General features: G+C 46.9%; 1 protein-coding gene across 1 annotated transcript in view; it reads left to right on the forward strand.

The window, feature by feature from the left end:
- The first annotated feature begins 125 nt into the window (after positions 1-125).
- The window catches only part of APBA3 (amyloid beta precursor protein binding family A member 3), a 51,019-nt gene continuing 30,573 nt past the window's right edge, over positions 126-20,571 (forward strand). The window contains exons 1-2 of the mRNA XM_086947104.1: positions 126-258; positions 18,564-19,926. Coding sequence (XP_086803230.1) covers positions 18,607-19,926 — 1,320 coding nt within the window. The 5' untranslated portion in view covers positions 126-258; positions 18,564-18,606. The remainder of the gene's footprint in view (positions 259-18,563; positions 19,927-20,571) is intronic.

The raw sequence follows: 20,571 nt of genomic DNA on the forward strand, positions 1-20,571 counted from the left end.
ATTGTAGTTAACCGCTGCTCTCGTGGCATCGAGGGTGCTGACGCCCCTCGCTACCTCTCCCCGTCGGATGGATGGCGTGCCCTGTTTGCGCAGAAACTACACAACCCATGATGCACCTCGCGCGCATGCGCGTCTCGGAGAAGAGTAAGATGGTAGAAGATAGAGGAAGCAGGGGCTGAGAGACAGCGAGAAGTTCAGCCGTAGGACAAGGACGATCGGAGTGACACGTTCCTTCTCCCGACTCGGACGCCGCAGCCAGTGAGTTTATATGCACCGTTAAAGGGTTTTATTGCGCGCATGTCATGGGATAACGGTGTTTGGGTGACAGTGGCGTCACTGTTAAGGGTAGAGTGAAAGTGAGGATATGGTAAAGTTTATAAAGAGCAATCATGCGGTGACTGTTGGGGACAGTGGCGTCATTGTAAGATCTGTCGCCACTCCTGACGACACATGACAGTTTCTTGAGTGCAGGTATGACGTCACCACATGGACTTCAGGCAGCAGAGATGCCCTGCCATGGGATGACAGTAAAGCAAGAACTGTGATAAAGAGTGCAGCCAGCATTTTGTTCGGGCTGTAATGCCTTTATGGGGCCCTGAATAATGCCAAACAATTGCCAAAGAATAACAACTTGAAGACATTCAGATCCCTACTGCTGAAAGGGCACTGAATACACGTACAGTGCTAAGTGGCGTGTAGCATTCCCTTTCAAGTAAGACAACCAGAAGAAGAATTAAGTTGTAGATTCAATCCATAAAGAAGAGCACATCCAAGTACTTCAGTGATCGATGGTAGAATGAATCCAGTGGTACAGCACAGAATTCTAACAATGCTCTGTGGAATACAGAACACCAGTATTCAAAGGAATACACAAGGGATGCAAGCATGTAAGAACAAGACATTTAAAGGGAAACACAGGATACTACAAGGCGCTAGACAAGGGTGAAGATTGGTGGTAAAAGTTTTGATGGTTATACTAATGGCAAAAAAGCAACTTGCAGCACTGTGTGGTGGCGGAGTAATACGTTACAGTGTATCGTAGTTGGGCAGATTATACAGGATATGTCCAGGTGGGCCCATCATAGGAGGCTGTATGGTCTCATATGTCCTTTTACTACCTTAAAACATCAGCCTCGAATCGCCTCCTACCTCGCCATTAACCTTCAAAGCTTTGAGGTTTTTAGCCTATCTACTTTTTTAGGTCTAGCCTAACCAGCGCATGTGCTGCCTCTCGAGACATATTGTATCTGCTCCAGGGGCTTTGACCACGCCCATCACTTTTCATTGGTTCCTTTTAGTGCTATGCATAGATTAGTGCGTTTCATAGGTGCATCTGTTTTTATTTCTCCCTCCTTGTGGTGATTTGTTCCCTCCCATACAGAGTGCCCCAATTTCAAGGGAGCGTTCTCTTCATTTATTTGGTTTGCGCTGCACTATTTTTCTCTGTTCCTTCTACTGGTCACACACTTCATCTATTTATTTACTATGGCAACATTCTGTTTTTTTTTGGCAGTGCAGCATGCCGCGCTTCATCTTGGAGCATGGTGGCTGCGCACCTTTCTTTTGTTCTGCACGACTCTCCCACCTCAATCTATTTATTTACTTTGCCAACATTTGTGCAGCTGTGTGTGGTGGCTGCTGTTCAACAGCCGGTCACATTTCTGATGTTCACAGGAAAGTCACAAATACTCCAGGAGCTGTGATCAAAAAGTTTGGTAACCGCAGTCGGAATAGGCGTGGCAAAAAGTAGCATAGCTGCTTCGGGGATGAAGACATTGCAGGTATCGCTTACACCAGCGAACAGACGGTGCCACCATTTTATGTTTATTTTCAAATAGCGATTTTGTAAGAAAATTAAACTCAACCAGCACACACAAATGTTTCCTGCATAACAAGGAATAGCGGTTCAGAGGAGAGCAGTTCTTGATCAACCTTTTCCATTTTTTTTTTTTTTTTAATTCTTTATTGTCAGGAATTTAGAAGAAATAGCAGTATGACATTTGTAATTGCCGTAACAGAACAGTAGCTAGTTCCCCGGGTGGGGATAGTATGCAACATAGAGTATAGTAACAGTTACCGTGTTCATGCAGGGCCTGATAGTCAAAAGTTAATAAACAGATATATGCCGCACCATGCCCAGCGTCTTCCCTTCCTCTAAATTCCTCCCCGCCCACACAGTTCCATGGCAGAAGGCTGATTTGTCTCTTACAGCGCATGAGCGGGTACTCATAAGAATAAAGAAAAGTACTCAAAAAACCAAACAACTGTCATCACTACATCAGAGTCTGCGTATGTTCTGCTATTCCATCTCACAGGTTAACAAATCAGCAATTCGTTTAGAGTGTCAGTGCGTGCATCACTCCCCCCGGTCCCTCCCTCGTTCACAGTATCCCTCTACAGCCACTAGTCTTCCTCCTCCTCCGAATCCGAGTCCTCACCCTCTGGCAAAGCTTCACATGGGTCACCTCTATAAGCGTTCCACTTCAGCCATACCCGGTTCCATTTACGAGGGCAGGCTCTCAACACATACACTGCCCTTTCCTTAATCATGAGAAGGTCCATATTTCTTACCCATCCCGTCACCGTAGGTAACTCCGGAGCACCCCACCTCTGTGCAATGTCTCGTTTGGCCACCGTCATTGCGAGGGTGACCCACAATTGTTCGTACCTGTTCAAGTCCGTAGGTTCCCAAATGTTCAGCAGGCACCTGCGAGGTTCCGGAAGGACAGACACATTCATGGCTTGAGAGACTGTGCGCATAATTTGGCGCCATAGTTCCCTTATGCGTGGACATTCCCAAAACGTGTGTAGGAGAGTCCCCTCTTCCCCGCATCCCCTAAGGCAGTATGGGTGCTGCGCCCTTTGTATTCTGTGTAGCAGTGTGCGAGTGTAGTAGGTGCGGTGTAGCACCTTGAGCTGTATCAGGCGGAACCTAGCTGATATGCCCACCTCCCTCGGGGAGGCCAATGCCTCATTCCACTCCGTTTCATCCATATCATCTAGCTCAGCTACCCATTTCTCCCTAAGCTTGAGTGTGGGATCAGGCGTGTTATTAATTAATTTCTTATACGTGAGCGAGGTCGCTTTTTGTTCCATGTATTCGGTGAGCAGTCTATCCTCAAGGGGTGAGGACTCTGGGAGTGCCGTGTCTGGTGGGATTGCGCGCAGTAGTGCATGTCGAATCTGTACATAGCGGAATGTTTCAGTGGGCCCTAGGCCGTATTGTTGCTGGAGGTGCTGGAAGGGAACAATCGTGCCCTTATCCCAGAGGTCTCCAACTACTGAGATTCCTATGTCATCCCATCTCGCAAAGCCTTTACATGCCCTAAGTGTGCCCAGTGCCTTGGTGTCCCACAGGGGCGTCAGCTTAGTGATTTTCCCTTTCCATCCCAGGCGGGTCTGCGCCATGTGCCAGAGTGTCGCAGTGTGGAATGTTGGGCCCAGCAGGGTCTTTACCTTCTGGCGATTGTACAGTACTGACAGCATGTCAGCCGTCCCAAGTTGCGACCAGTCTGCTTTGTATGCGGGATCGCTTCTGGAAACGTGAATCCAGTGATTAATTATTTTAAGCTGTGCCGCCCAGTAATATAATTGGAGATCAGGTAGTGCAACACCCCCCTCGTACCAACTCTTCACTAGTTTCGCCTGTGCTATACGTGCCGGCCCGTTATTCCACAGCAGGCTGGAGACCAGCGCTGCCACTCGCCGGAAGTATTGCGGGCTAACCACATATGGAGAGTTCTCTAGTACATACAGAAACCTCGGGAGAGCCATCATTTTGTAGAGAGCCGCGCGCCCTAGGAGGGTCAGCGGTAGCGTAGCCCAATACTGGACATCTGCACGCAACCTCTGCAGAGGCGGTTGCAAATTTTCGACATAGAACTGTTTAGCATCTCTCGTCACATAAATACCTAGGTACTTGAAGGAAGAGGTGGTCACTGTAAGAGGGCAGGTCGCCGGCAACACCGGGGCCTGGCCGGCAAGCACATAGAGCACCGTCTTGGCCCAATTCAATGTATACCCGGATGCTTTACTATGTTCATCGCAGATCTCCAGCAGGGCGGGCACCCCTGCAGTCGGGTCAGTCATGTATACCAACATGTCGTCGGCGTAGAGGGAGACCCTGTCCTCCCACCCGTCGCCCCACGTGATCCCTCTAAACAACGGCGTCGCTCGTAGCAGGATTGCCAGTGGTTCTAGCACTATCGCAAACAACAGGGGCGATAGTGGGCATCCTTGCCTCGTTCCCCTTCCTAGTGGAAAGGTTGAGGATATATGCCCGTTCGCTACTACCTGCGCCATCGGCCGGGTGTATAGTAATCGCACCCACGCCATATATAGGGGCCCGAAGCCCATGCGGGTTAGTACAGCAAAGAGGTATTCCCACTCAACCAAATCAAATGCCATTTTAGCATCTAAGGAAAGTATCACTGTCTGTTCCTGAAGGAGATGCGCCCTTGCCAACACCCCGTGCACCCTTCGCAGATTAAGTGCCGTGCTCCTATGTGGCATAAAGCCCGATTGGTCAGGGTGTATCAGCGTAGTGAGATGTTTGGTGAGGCGGCTGGCCAGAAGTTTCGCCAGGACCTTCGCTTCTGTATTGAGCAGTGAGATGGGTCGGTATGAGTTACAATCGGTTGGTGGTTTGGACGGTTTTGGGATGGCCACAATGGAACCTTTTCCATTTTTAAGGTTTGTTGTTTTCTTTCCTGGCTCCCCCTCCACGAGTTAATAAATAGTTTACTCCCTCTCACGTTAGAAGCGGAATGGTTCATAGGCACCTTATTTTTTTCGTTTCATGAAGACGGAAGCACCGACAATGTAATAAAGTGGCGTTCTTGCAGAGGGTAATTAATTAAGCTGGTTTGTTTTATTCTTAATAGTTAACATATATACAGGTGTTAGGGATTGCTCTCGGCAGCTTGTGCGACATAAAAAAAAAAACACATGACACAAACCATGCCAGAACCAAGAAAATATTTTTGGGTGGTAGTGCTTACCTAGAGGCATGGGTGAAGTTACACGAGGGTACTTTTGTAAACTTTCTTCTAAAAAGAAAAGGCAGTTTCTGGCAACCCCTTCTTCCTTATAGGAGTGAATGCCCTCTTTCGAGGCCACACATTAACCCCATTTCTGCAGATTAACGTTTTCTTTGTCCGTACAAAGTAACTCGTATTCTTGGCATTTTGGTGGAGGTGTGCAAACCTGTTCGTAAAGCTGCTCGTTCTTTGGTTTTTAGGTCTCGCCTGTCGATGCGCATGCGCATCGAGCAAGGCGAGACTATAGCGAGTTATCCACACTTTATCCACACTGCAAGGAATCGTGGCGATTCCTTGCAGTGCCCGTGACTTTTAAGGTCAATGCGCATGCGCATTAAGCTTATGCGCATGCGCATTGACCTTAAAAGTCACGGGCGCGTGCACGTCCGTGTTTGTTTACCCTTGCCTACTCTCTCTCTCCCCTCTCCGCCCCCGTTCCGCCCCCTCCCCTTCCCGCCGTGTCGCATTTCTCCTCCCCCCTCCTCTCCTCCCCTGCCTGCCTGCCGCATTTCTCCTCCCCCTCCCCTCTCTCCCCTCCGTCTCGTTTCACACACACCCTCTCCCCCGCTCCGCCCCCTCCCCGCCAACACCGCCTCGCGAGCTCGTCATTCCAAACCCACCCTCCCCCGCCTGACCCCAGCGCATTTCTCCTCCCCCTCATTGCTCCTACTACAAGCCTTTTCTAATGGATCATCAGAATCACGTTTGCGACTACTTCTTTCTACGGTGTCGTGCATATTTTCACAGCAGGAGTCTAGCTTCGTTCTGTACAGCGTTATATTTCCCCTGTCCCAGGCTCACTCCTCTGCGGGACGTGGGCGTGTTTCCAGCTGAAAGCGGGCTGGGCTGCCAAGGTACGGGGAACAAGCGCTCCCTGGCACCACATATTGCGATCAGCTGGTATCCCTTTTCCTCCAGAACATGCAGTGACTCTACGCATTGGCTGCAGTTAGATTACCTTTAAGGGCACGATTACCGATGTCGAACATAGACGGCCAGCCATCTTGAGAAGCTATTCTAAACGTAATTGAAAGATTGAGAAAACATCAAAACACGGCTTGGCTAATTCAATTCCTTTCTTAATTAGTGTTGTGTGTATAGGCTACTTTTTATTTATTTTCGGGAGTATCGTTTTTTTGTTGACAAGATTATGTATCTCGGATTACATCATAAAATGTTATTCCGGTCTAGCCACAATAGAGAACCGCATTACACATCTTCCGAGACTTTCTTTTACTTTTAGGTGGTTTTGAATCGGCCCCATTAAAACGGTTAGGCTTTTCACGTAGGCATAGACAGTCGCCATATTTGAGTAGATACGTTTGCCAATAGTTGTCTATCAAGTACTGTATGCAGTTTCTAGTGCTAAGGACGCTGCGCAGCACAAAGTGCATGTTTTCATTATACTCTGAAATGAAGCTTTTATAGAAAGGACGCGCAAGCGATTAAAGTCTGTTTCAAAGCACACTCAACAAAAACGGTCGCCTTGAATACTGTCGTTGGACGGGACCTCTGATTGTGTTCTGTAGTTGCTCTCATGTCCTAGACGCCTAAAGGCATGCTTGACGTTTTTAACCTCCAGCACTTTGCATGATGGGATGTTGAGTCCAGGCTTGCAAGTGTAAAAGCGAAACTGCAAGCCCCAAAATGCAGTTTGCGATCGTCTTGGAATCGGGACAGGCTGACGGCGCAGCAGATGGCGTGGGGCCACTAGACAGTTGGTCATGCTGAATCTAGTGTGCCCGCCTCCCATGGAGGCTGCCATTATGCCTTTTCTCTGGTGCTCTCGAGTCGTCTGCTCCGACCTGCCCCTTCCTCTGGGCCCTGGCACTCGGCGCAACCACGTTCTCCGCCTTTTACTCTTCCAGGCAGTTGCAGCCGTTGTCCCAGAGCACTCCTGTTTTGAGTGGGTGGTCGGTAACTTGATGCCCAGTTGTATAGAAGGGATGTGTTAGTAGGCACTGACTCATTTCCTGGAGTTTCATTAACAGAAGCCGAGAGGAGCTCCGCCCTGCTGTCGCCTCCCAGCTCCTTCTCTCTCTCTCCTCCAAAGGGGGTTATTAGAGCCAGTCTCTCGCTTTCCTGCCTCACTGTGAGTTGGCCTGGCAACAGGGCAGGGAGGAATGCTAGGGCTTTTGTCGGAGTTGACACTTTGGCAGGCTGCAGCAGGGTAAGCGTTTCATTACTTACACCTTATTCTTACTCATTCATGAACAGGGTGGAATTGCGGGCTCAATATGAGCAGGGTCGGTTTACCTGGGCTGTGGGGGATGAGTGTGAATTATTTGCCAAGGTAGCCCGGCGGTTTTAAATGAGGAACCACATCTTTATCAATAACACACCTTTTTCTTTCTGCACAAACAAATTATTTGTCGCGCCGCCAAGCTATAAGGTGCGTATACTTTGAAGGGTCTCCGATTTTAAAGCTATGGATTTTTATATTGGAATACTCTGGTGCGAGTTTACTTTTCCCTTCAAGATAGGAAAGTCTGTACTCTGATAGAGCGCCTTGATGCGAGAGTCTGGAGAGGGACGTCATGTCCTGCTGCCACTACATTGTCTACACCGCTGAATGAACCCTCACTCACCCTCACTCACCCTCACTCACCCTCACTCACCCACACTCACCCTCACTCACCCTCAACCCCCCACCCTCACCCTCACTCACCCTCACTCACCCTCAACCCCTCACCCTCAACCCCTCACCCTCACTCACCCTCTCACCCTCAACCCCTCACCCTCACTCACCCTCAACCCCTCACCCTCAACCCCTCACCCTCACTCACCCTCAACCCCTCACCCTCAACCCCTCACCCTCACTCACCCTCAACCCCTCACCCTCAACCCCTCACCCTCACTCACCCTCAACCCCTCACCCTCACTCACTCACCCTCACTTACCCTCAACCCTTCACCCTCAACCCTTCACCCTCAACCCCTCACTCACCCTCACTCACCCTCACTCACCCTCACTCACCCTCACTCACCCTCACTCACCCTCACTCACCCTCACTCACCCTCACTCACCCTCAACCCCTCACCCTCAACCCCTCACCCTCAACCCCTCACCCTCAACCCCTCACCCTCAACCCCTCACCCTCAACCCCTCACCCTCAACCCCTCACCCTCACCCTCACTCACCCTCAACCCCTCACCCTCACCCACCCTCACCCACCCTCAACCCCTCACCCTAACTCACTCTCACTCACCCTCACTCACCCTCAACCCCTCACCCTCACCCACCCTCACCCACCCTCACCCACCCTCACTCACCCTCACTCACCCTCACTCACCCTCACTCACCCTCACTCACCCTCACTCACCCTCACTCACCCTCACTCACCCTCACTCACCCTCACTCACCCTCACTCACCCTCACCCACCCTCACTCACCCTCACTCACCCTCACCCACCCTCACTCACCCTCCCTCACCCACCCTCACTCACCCTCCCTCCCTCACTCACCCTCCCTCACTCACCCTCCCTCCCTCACTCACCCTCACTCACCCTCACTCACCCTCACTCACCCTCACTCACCCTCACTCACCCTCACTCACCCTCACTCACCCTCACTCACCCTCAACCCCTCACTCACCCTCACTCACCCTCAACCCCTCACTCACCCTCAACCCCTCACCCTCACTCACCCTCAACCCCTCACCCTCACTCACCCTCAACCCCTCACCCTCACTCACCCTCAACCCCTCAGCCTCACCCTCACCCTCACTCACCCTCAACCCCTCACCCTCACTCACCCTCAACCTCATGCTAAAGATTTACAAAAAAAACCATTAACAATTCTAAAAGCACTAACTCTAATGCTGCGAGACCTATTGCATTTCTAATGCTTGTGTTAAATTGAGCCTGGTTGATAAATTCCCTTGCAAGCTCTCACAAGGACTCGGGCACAAATGGCATTTGACGGCCAATAGCGACCACCCCTCCTGCTTGTGTCTTGCCTGGGTTTTCACCCTGCCTTCAATATCTCCAGCCTTACATTTACGTCATTCAGTCTTGTTGGTACCCTGGTTTTTGTGTAGAGTATTTGGAGGTTGTTTCACAAGTTCATTTCAATATCCACGCAAATAAATAGGTCTGCTATTATACTTGTATTCCCCTTTATTCAGCCATGTCTTGTGGGGGGGGTGTTATTGTGGAAAGTTTTGAGCTAATGTTGTGGTGCGGTCTGTTTACCATGGTGGGTTCTCCACCAAGGATGGGGTTGTTAATGTTGCATGGGTACTCTGAGCGAGTTTTTGGGCAACTGGGGGTATCTGTATTCTGTTGGTGTTTGGGCGAGAGCTTTAAGCTGGTTTGGCGCTTCTGGGGAGATGTTGAAGGCGCTACTGAATTTTCCTGCCAATTGATACTGTTAGTATTTGAGTCCCTGATCATTTGAGATCCAGGCTGGTTCTCACTTCTTTTCCTCTCCTAATTATCCGATTTCCGGTAGCTCGAGGGAGCTGTTCCTTTTGGTGTCAAAGCTGCTATGTTAAGTAAATGCACTATTTCAAATTTGAAGAGACTTTATCCTATTTTCATTAAATAGCACAGGAGGAAGCCCATCCTTGGGTGTGTGTGATCGTTAACCAGTTGCATGTGAAGTAACAGTAGGTGTTGCAGCACCCAGGCTAATGTGATGCATGGCTAAATACATATAAGGTCCCAAAGGCCAGACATATTGGCTATGCCAATGCTTGTTCTGACTTGTCATCCACTGGAGCAGGTCCACCCTGTTACCCAATATTCCATTTTCCAATCACATTCACAGGAGGGAGGGGGTGAAACTCGATGATTGATCTGAACATCAGTATGTGGAACCTGCACTTTCTCCTCAATCACTATTGTCGATTAATTTGTACTAGACATAATGTGTAGGTATTCTGTGTAGCTCCTGAATGAACCCAGGACGTTTACCATGACTAACTGTATTTAGTAGAGGGGGTCTGGTTGCATTCACCAGAGTTCCATAGAGGGATTCGATATTCTCTGGCTCCGGATGCTGCATCGGATTGTGTCTTTGTAAGTTAGCAGAGTGCAGAAAGGAACCTTAAGGCACCCGCCCTTTGGGTGCAGAGTCCGTGCTAGGTGGCAAAAGTAGGGGAGGGACAATCACAAGAAGAGGAAGTCTTGCCATCAAATAAGAAGCAAGCAAGTGAGATGGACAAGAAAGTCAACCAGTGATAAGCAGCGGACTAACCCTATGTCCATTGTAAGTATTGGTATTGCGCACACAATAGGTCTTTCCGCAAAAGACATCAGAAGGAATCTGTAGACTAAACATGCATTCTTCACACCAAGGGGAAAGATAGGTACATCAACCTGTTATTCTATGTTATGTTTAGTAAACATGGGTGTACCATGTAACATTTTCAATAAAAAGGTTTGAATGTAAATAAAAACGGACTTCAACTCATAAAAGAATTGTTCTGTAAGGTATTTCAGTCATGCATACAGACCTCTTTTAGCTGAATTTTGTCGAATACATATTGTGTCCAATACTTTCGGTGGGCTTTGGGTCACCCCAATGATTGCCATTGGTTTGCTTGTCGATTTCATTTGTTTGTTTCTTATTTAGTGGTTTTGCTTCCTCTCCTTTACTTGTATTACTCCCCCCCTCCCAAAGACCATAACCACTTTACCACCCCTTTTGATTTTGATCTTCCTACTGCTTACATTCGGTATTTTTATCAGTAGTCCATTAGAGAGAATTTGGTTTCTTTCTCTCTTGTGTGCTGCTTCTCCACCTCTGATTCCTTCCCCTTCCTTGTTGCTGTAAGACCCCCACCCCTCCCAGCTTGCTTCTGCCTATTTGTAATTTTATTTTCCAACCATGGGCATGCTTAATGACTCTTGCACATGTGATAATGCTTGTATTCGTATAAATCCTCTCTCTGGATCTTTTTTATTTTTACCTTTGTCAATGCTGTTTCACGTCAGCAAATGCATTTATATATTTCTTTAATTTTCTTTTTGCCCATGCGAAACAGCATTTTCAGAAATCAATGGCAAAGTCAAAAGATTGAGTAACACCATTCTAAAGTCCTTTTTCGATTTCGAATGCACAGTACTTGCTTGTGCTTACGAAATCTCTTGTACTAAAAAAACCTTTAAAAGGGGCTTAGAGCCTACCTATTACTTACCTTTACTTACCATTGGCTGGCTCCCATGATACACTAGTTTCCTTGCTTCCTATTGGTCAAAGCCTCCTCCTTGCCTCCATCTTCCTTCTGAGCTTCGAGTCTTTATCCTGCAGTGGAGTGTGGAACAATTACTGCTTCCGGTGGCCAGTGGCCTTACACCTAAACATTTTTATTTTTTATTTACTGTAATTCACCCCACCCACCCACCATACTTAGTTGTTTTTTAAAAACCACCTCAAGGTGTTAAATTACAGCAGCAATCCCTCCGCTAAGTGTCTGTACCAAAGCTTTCTTATAAAGTGTAGCCTTAAGTGGATGTGATGATGCGTGTTGTTATGCAAACCGGCTGCACTTCTCAGAGAGAATGAGTGAATTGTATGTATTCCATGGGTGCTCCGCGCCGCAATTGAGGTACATTGTTGGAGCCTCTCTGCACACATACATTTTGTATACTTCACAGAACTACCAACCCATCCCCCTGTTCCCCTTCCCAGCCAAGGTCATTGAGAAAGCTATCAACATTCAGCTCACCACCCATCTGGCGAACTACAACCTTCTGGATCCCTCCAATCCGGCACCAGAGGCCCAAAACGGCTCTAGTCGCAGCCACGGACAACATCAGAATGTTTCTAGACCACAGAGAACCAGCAGCCCTCATCTTCCTCGATCTCTCAACTGGTTTTGACACCGTATCCAATCATACACTAATCCACAGACTCCACCAGTTCTGAATCCTAGGTGCATCCCTCAAGTGGATTGCATCTTACCTCACAGGAAGAACACAGATCATCCTCCCTCCCTACTCCCCTCTCCCTAAGAACATCACCTGCGGTGTACCTCAAGGCTCTTCCTCAGCCCAACCATCTTCAACATATACATGACACCCCTGGCTAACATCGCCAAGAGTTACATACTCAACCTCATCTCTTTTGCCGATGATTCCCAATTCATCCTGTACCTGACAAATGACCCAATGACCATCAAAGACAAATTCCAAAGATGCATTAAAGATGTGGCCGTCTGGATGAACAACAGCTGTCTCAAACTCAACACATACAAGGCAGAAGTACTTATCTTCCGAAAGGCAAGGACAACCTCTGGAACTATGAATGCTGGCCCCCAGAGCTGGGCACAACCTTAAAACTCCCTGAATATGCCTGCAACCTCTGCATCATTTGTGACAGGCATTAATCCATGAAGAAGCAGGTCAGCGCTGTATTCTTCACTTTCTTCCTCACCCTCTTATGCTCATAAAGGTCTTCAGGTGACTCCCACCCAACACCAGATTTGTGTATAGTGCTTGCAATGCAGAGTACATTATTTCTTAGCTCTACCCGTGTCTTCAGTGCTGTTGGCTTTAACATTCAAAATCCTTGTTATCTTTAATTCTTCATCTGCAGACATAATGTTGTTTTTGCTCATCTCCTTCATATGTCCCATTTATTTTTCTGTGGTCAGAATTTTTTGGGTGTTCTCATAATTGGCTAAATGCAGCATATAAACACAACACTGACACACGAGGGGAAAAGTCAGGAAAAATCCTGTTTCTTTTCAGATGAATAGAGGAACAAGCAAGCAGGGTCCGTGTTCAGACGCCTTTAGGGAACAAGCATTGGCAAAGCCATTAGATTTCAGCTATGTGAAATCTATTGACTTTTTCAATGCTTTTTTACATGTTATACAGCTCCTGTGCAAAATGGATGAAAGTAAATTGAAAAGCGCTACAATGCAGACAATGATGGTTGCATCTTAAGGTGTGGTTTTTTTTAACTTCATGCTGTGTTGCACAGGAGCTCATCTGGTGTGCAACTGTAAAAAAAAAAATTGACAAAAGCAATAGATTTTGCATAGGCAAAAGCCAGCGACCGCTCTTCTGCTATGACAGTGGAGTATCGCTCCCCCCTTCCAGCAGCCGCAAAACTTGAAAAAGAAAACGATAACACAGGTTTATAATTTTATTTTGAACACAAATGAGTCTTGGGGGCCGACGCTGAAGGGGGAGTGCTGGGCACTGCTGTCAGTGCACATGTAGGAACCGACATGCGCACTGCAAAGTCTTCAACCTGAGCTGCATAACCGGGTTGGAGACAGCAGGCACAGGCTCCCAGTCTGCCTGGAATCGCAAATCGAGGGCCCTCAGGCCAATCCTGACGCTGCTCGCATGCATGACAGCATCGTCTGGATTGGCCACAGGGGAGTGTGGGAGCTTGTGCAGTGCAGCAGACGAGTACAGAGTCGGCAGTGCGGACAGAGTCAGAAAAGTGCTTCTTTTTTTTTGCCGTCGCCCCCCGCCACTCTGCCCTAATACCAGCCGCCACTGGCTAAACCTATTGACTTTGCCAATTCTTGCCGTAAAATGATACATCCATCTCAAATGTACTTCTTCATAAGTACAGGCTGCACATGGCGACAGACGTTCCAAGTCTCATATTTCATACCGAAGCCGCACCATCCGGTTTCCAGATAGGTGACATGCTGGCCTGTTTTACTGTCCCTAATCACACAGACCGTCCCACAAAAAAAGAAAATGTAGAGTAATGGATACACCAGAGCCTGCCTTCACCAGGAGTGACCTAGTGACATACCCTGATCAGTAATGCAGGTAGTAGTGTGCCTTGAAAACGTGTATTTCTCTAGCTGTTGTGTGACCTGGGAAGTCCCATGCAGGTCAAAAAGTACATCATTTCATGTTCGTGAATTTCCCACTACTAGAAACAAAGCATGGATTATTGCAAAAAGTAGATCTAATTTACAATTTAAATGTATTTTTTTGTTTTGACTGGTCTTTCAAAGCAATGATACTTTTTACACAATATGCTTTTTATATTCCAATTTTTAATTTTGGGGTGAGGTGAGAGCTTTTCATTGTCCAGGGGGAAAAAAATCTTATATCGTAATATAAATTCTTATTAGGGCTTTCAGTCATCCCGCCCTCATCATTTGTTTGTCTGATGCTGTGTCATTCATATATTTCTTCTGCCTAGTGCAGCATACAGAATGGAGCAGTGGCTCTCTCCAACCTTTGGCTACCTACATTGTGACTGACAGCATTCTGCTCTTTCACAAGAAGCACATACAAAGTAGTACCTGGAGTACCATGGACTTCTATGGCAATGGTTTATTTTGAAAAAGCGAAGAAAAAAATCTTTTAGCCAATTTTTCAATATATATTGGCGAGATCCAGCAGCTTCCTCCAAAAAGTTGTTAAAAAAACATGACAAGGCCAAAAGATTGGCAGCCATTGCCAGACATGTTGCCTTTGCCAATACTTGTTCAAAAGTAGGGTGTAAAATAGCGCCACTTCAAAACCGTATACGAAGCCAAAAGAAATTACAAAATGCTGTGCCCTTGCTCAATCTTCATGTTGGGTCACTTTTATCAGCAGCAATGGATGCTTTCATCTGCGTTGTACTGGGGAGTAATATCTATATGTATATTCCTATACTAACTTTGAAAGTGAGCTGAAGGAAGCCAGACCCACATGGGAGAATCTAAAGATGGAACGCCCTTCAATCTGCAACAAATGTTGTTAAAATCACAACCTAGTTGTGTTGAAAAGCTCAGAGCGTGAAGAGGGATGCTCAAATCCCAAGCAGTTTTACTAGAAATTACAGGATGCTTTCTTCTGTCCGCACGCATGGTTGGCGCTTATAATAAGACCCAAGTGGTGACATTCAAAGATGGCGTCCTCTGCTGTTTATACTGTGAACATGTGATTAGCCACCACCTCAGCCAAGTTAGATGGGAGCACACACAAAGGGGAACAAATAAGAAAAAATCCCTCACGCCATTGAAGCAAATAATTTGAATTACACTCATAAAGTATCATCGTTTGCTCAGTGACCAATTCCCATTGAACTATTCCCAGATAATTGATATCATACCTTGAATGCTAGTCATGATAATTTAGGATTTCCCTGAATGACCAAGGTTAAAACTGAAACCTTTTCCTCCGAGTGTTTAACTGGAATCACAATGTTATAGTGTGCCACAGTCTTCATGAAGCCTAACACTGCAATCATTTTATTTTTAGAGCGTTCATTCGATTGTGGTTGAGAGGTATGTATATTGGAGGATGACTGGGGCACTGTTGGTGCTGGTGACTGTACTGTAGAACACTAGGAGCTTAGGGACATTAGATGCAATACTTTAAATTCTCACAGAGACAAATAGGAACTCTGCCAATCAGGTGCCAGCCATCCTTATACTAGATTGTTTTTCCCCATGGCACTTAGTTGTGTGGTCTTTCCATTATTGTAAGTGCCGTAAATGACACATGTTAATGGTACTCAATTTATCAACCTCCAGAGGTTGAAAGACCCGAGTTGAAACTCCTGACCTTTAAGTCACGCACACAGGTGTCAGCAGTGAGCAAGAGAACTCACTAAGTGAGCTATCTGTGGCGCCAAGTGAAAGGCGCTCTGAATTCTGAGACAGGTTGTTTTGGTTGAGGTCCTCCTATCCCCGACATGCAAAATGCTGCTGATTAGAAAGAGTCAGGCCTAAAATGGTGGCAATGAAACTACTGGAAAGAGGTAGAATTGTCAATGTTGGCCGTCTCCTGCACAGGATACGTCAGCACTGATGGACGTATGGCCACTGATACTGATGTTTATAAATAGGGGAGGTGGCAAAATACCTTTTAAGAGGGTTGTGGCTATGCCTTCTGCTGGCGTAATGTACAGAATTTAAAAATGTATATTGGATTCTGACTCATGCACATAACTCAACTTTCTTTATCTGAAGAAGGAATGAATGTGTCTTGAACATGAAAATAAATCACTGAGCTCTGTCTTGGAATTGCATGCTTCCACTGTCTAAAAACCTGCCCCAGTTCATACACCACAAAGTAAATGTTTCTAATGTTTTTATACCAATTGAAATCTTGTATGTATCTCAGTGCTTGTTTTCCTAATGATGAGTAGTTTTAAAGAGGGTAGAAGAGCTGGATTATTTGTAATTTAGTAACTTCTACACTTAATTGGGAAGAATATTTAAAAGGGAGTTGGAGAAAATAGGGGCTTGTTCCTTGGTGTGTCTCTCGTCAGTCATTCAGATCTGGTCCAGGCACATTCCAAGAAAGACATAAGATGCTCTCAATCTAGGATTTACATCTACAACTCCGAGCCTGGAGAGAGACAGCATAGCTCCTTCACAGGTGGAGAAGTAACGCTGTGTTTGCTTGGGACAGGAAAGACCTTGTGCAAATTAAATCTCCCAAAATGTCTTGGCTCACAGATGAGCGTACTGGGCAGTCGATCAGTTCCTACATTACCCACTCAGTTGGGTTCATGCCAGGCTGGCAGACACATGGATGCTTTGAGTCCTGCAGAGCTGGCACATGTGAGGTGGAAAGGGGTGATAAATATAGGCATTACCATGCGGCCCCAGTGGCTTCTGGGGGCTTCGCCTGATGTCTGAGAATGCACCTCTGCCTCCAGAGCCTTTAGTCACAGGTCCGCTCTACATTCGATGAGCTACTGTGAGCAGGAAGGCCGTGATAAATTAGGCTCAGAGACAAGCAAGAAGTGAACATTAGCAACCATTCTTTCGTCAAAAAGTGTGAGGACCTTGAGCTTGCTGGGAAAGGTCGGTTCTGTATTTGACTCGCTTTTAAGTGTTTCCCTTTGTCGTTTCCTATGTTTTTTCAGCTGTTTTGATGAATTTGTATGTTTCTGATTCATGAATTAAGTCTGAACCTGAAGTGTAGAATCTTACATATTGTCATATTACGTTTCTTGCACTGCCCTATCCTTTCCAGACAGCTTCTCCTCTGTTCTGTTGAACCACTTGATGTTGCTGGGATCAACTACCTATACAATGAAGCCATAGGTTTACATCTACCCACAAAGGCTACACCCTCTAAAACTTAAGCTTTGGAAACAACCTAGATATTTCCTGTTCTTCAGCATCTATGTTGCGCTATGTGGATTTGTAAAGCACATGGCTTCTCGCAGGCTTCCCGGCTCTGGTTAAGACATAGCGTTGCTTCGGTACAAGTGGAGAAACATGGGGTCTATTAATGTGGATATTGCCATGCTTTTAGCCTTTTTGAACTGTGATTCATTGTTTAGGCTTCCTAATTCTATGTGGAGCGTGTTCGAAAGTTTGGGGATGAGATATGAAAAGGTCTGGGCTTGTGAATTCTAGGTACCTTTAAGAATCAACCCATAGAGAATGTTAAAGCCATATTGGGGGAGTAGGGGGTCAAGAGTGTTCTTATCATTGTGAGCCCTTTGGCGTTAAGCCCTCTATGCGCTAGACAGAGTACTTTAAATGTTATCCATGCCTCAGTAGGGAGCCAGGGCAGAACAGCTAGAGCACTGTTTGCTGAGAGAATTTTGTGACGTTGTATAGGATCCTTACTGTGCATTTTGGACAACCTGGTGCCTTTTGATGACCCATTTGGGGGCTTATGTACAAACCGTTACTGTAGTACAACCGGGAGAAAACAAGGGATAGGACCACAGTATTGTGGACACACTCGGGATAATGTCTAGGATTTTACAATGTTCTGAGGGTGCTAATACAAGCAGGCGCAAGTTCCTTGGCCTCGGTATTCATGGAATGGGACTTGTCCGGCCACATCCAGAGGCTTTTGATAGGGAGGAGGGAATGGGTGGTATTACCAAACATTCCGGGCAGTCTGTGGGTGGATGGGGGTCAAGTATGTTCCCCGGAATCATCAGCTCAGGTTTTTTTCTGTTCAGTTCTAAGCAGCAGTTCGCTATCCACTTGGATACTTTTTCCAAGCAGCGAGACAGATCATGGGACTGTGAGCCTTTTCCAGGGGCGAGGGAGATGACCAATTGTGAGTCGTCGGCATATGAATCTATTGACAGCCCAAACTCGTGAACAATATCTGCCATTGGGCGCATGAACAGGTTAAAAAGGCATTGGCTAATATTCCAGGAGTAAATCTTCTTTGTGGTCCAAATACGATGGCCCCACTGTGGCACCAGCTGTATCCATGTCCATACTGTAAAAGGCGCTCAGTCTAACCCTGCATTACTCTGTTCTGTGCCCGCTTGCACCCAAAAGGTAAAAGCACTGTATTCTTGGCATATGGAACTTCCTCTGTTGTATAAGAGTAAGAATAGGTGATATTTTTAGATCCCACCCTTTTACTAATGCTCTTATTTTTTACGTGTTGATCACTTTACTCTGATTTACAATAAGTCCCTGCGGGGGCCAGAACATCTCTGTTGTGACGCATCATTTATTGTTCCTGATGAGGACACACACTATTTAGCAGCAGGGCAAATCTAATGAATTAACTGGGGATCAAAGCACAGGTGGTTATCTTCTGTTTGTCAAATGTTAATACAGTGCATGCATTGCCTTTAGTTTCTAAAGCTGTTTTTTTTCCCTCCCCCCTACAGTGTACGACGCTTCTTCCCATCTCCTGCCCGGTTAACGGTCATCATGACAGAGGGCATCATGGATTTTCAGACGGATCTAGTGGCTTTGCCAATCCTTGGAGGTAATGGCCTCTCTTGTGAAGTCCCTGAACCCCCAGCCATGGACTTGGAGGAAGTGGCACAACCCTCATCCTCTTTTGAGCACACCAACAACACTGCAAATCAGCTAAGCACCCATCTGAGCATGCTGTCCTTCCTTCCTCCCGACCCGTCCACCTTTAGTGAAGAGACTCTGTCATGTAGCAGTGTCTCAGGAGAAACCTCTTGGCATCTTCCCGACCATAAGGGTATCCTGGGGCCCGAGAGTTCACAGATCAACCTAAGAAGTTGCAGTAATCGGACAATCACGCCTGTTTTAGAGTATGATGCACAGCAAATGTCAGCTGACACATTGCACCAGGAGGTTTACAAGGTCACATCCAGGGTGATGGAAGAGACTCCAGAATGCGACTACAATTGGAAGGACACTCAGGCAGTATCCTCTGGGACACATGGGCTCTCTGAGCAGGGCAGAGTGTCGTCGGGCAGCGACCTCATGGATCTAGGAGAACAATCCACGAGCCCTAAATCACCAAGTACCCTGAAGTGGTCTCAGGAGCCGGAAGATGATCACCAGCACATCCAGGAACTTTTAATTCTGCTCAGTTCGCAACACCTTGCTTCCTGTGATGATGCAGTCACTGCTTCTGATCTTGTGCTTCCTTCTGAGGAGGATGGGAACCCAGCGGTGAATTTTGAACTGGAGACAATGGAGGAAAAGGAAACCAGAGACTTCCACAAGACACCAGAACTATTTCCAGAGTGTCCACCTTGTCCCCTCCATATAGCCACAGGGAGAGGCCTTGTGGTGCAAGAGCGACATGGTGGGCATCAAGCTTACCATCTGGGTGATACCGAAATCCAAAGCCAGCGTGGGCTACTCTTTGCTGATGCTGACCGGGAGGACTTGCTGAACCTTCTGAGGCATCAGAGGGTAACGCCGTCTGAGCTTGGCACAGGGACACCACTGGCCAGGTCAGAAGCTGTGGCTGGGACAAGCGTTGATATGTGTCATGGCACCAGCACCCCAGAGCAGGAAAGCTGTGGTGTACTTGAAGTGGCAACTCACCAAAGGTGCTGTCAGGACTCCGATTGTTGCTGCACAACAACGGGGCTGGAGAGGCTGGTTGTGGGGGTGTCCCAGCCTTGGCCCGAGAAAGAGGGTACACCAGAAGACTCAGCCTGCATGTCTCCTACCAGTCCAGATGAGTGCCCGATGACTTCCAGAGTTCGGAATCCAGCTTCTTGCACACCAGAAGATCATCACACACAAAGTAACAATGATGTAAGTTATTTTGATGATGCCCTGTGTGTGTTGGACATGCAATGGAATATGTGGCTTGTGTTACTGTAGCGAGTGGTATTAGTGCTCAACAAATATGTTGTTTATTTAAGTTCCCGGGGAAATGTTAATGCTGTGCACTAGATGAGTATGTGTCTGTCTGGGATGTGACATTTTAACTGATGCAGATGGTGTAAAGCTGCCTTTGGAGTGATACTAGTAATGTACAGTACAGAAAGTTTGAAGGATGGATTCCACTGTGGACATCTTGCATGGATCCCAAAGATTTGAAAGCCTTTGCATGTAAATGTGCCGAGTGCCACATAGGTGCAGGAAGTGTTAAAATCCAAGGATGTTTTCATTTTTGACCTACAAATACAAAAGCATTGTAGCCAGTTAGTATTTTGATTTGGAGACTTTCAAACGGCTGCTGTATTTTATTTGTCGATGGTAACCATCTCGCTATGAGGTATCGGGGCATCAAAATAAAAGGAATCCAGGCCTGGTGGATAGAGGAATATATATGAATATGTGCCTGGTGAGAGCAAAACAAGAGGAATCCGGGCCCTGGCATAAGGACAGAAGAGGGACCCAAATAGGGCAGTCGAGGATGAGGTGTGACGTCATTTATTCTCTCGACCTCTGAAG

This window comes from Lissotriton vulgaris, chromosome 12 (genome assembly GCF_964263255.1).
Source record: "Lissotriton vulgaris chromosome 12, aLisVul1.2, whole genome shotgun sequence".
Classification (NCBI taxonomy): domain Eukaryota; kingdom Metazoa; phylum Chordata; class Amphibia; order Caudata; family Salamandridae; genus Lissotriton; species Lissotriton vulgaris.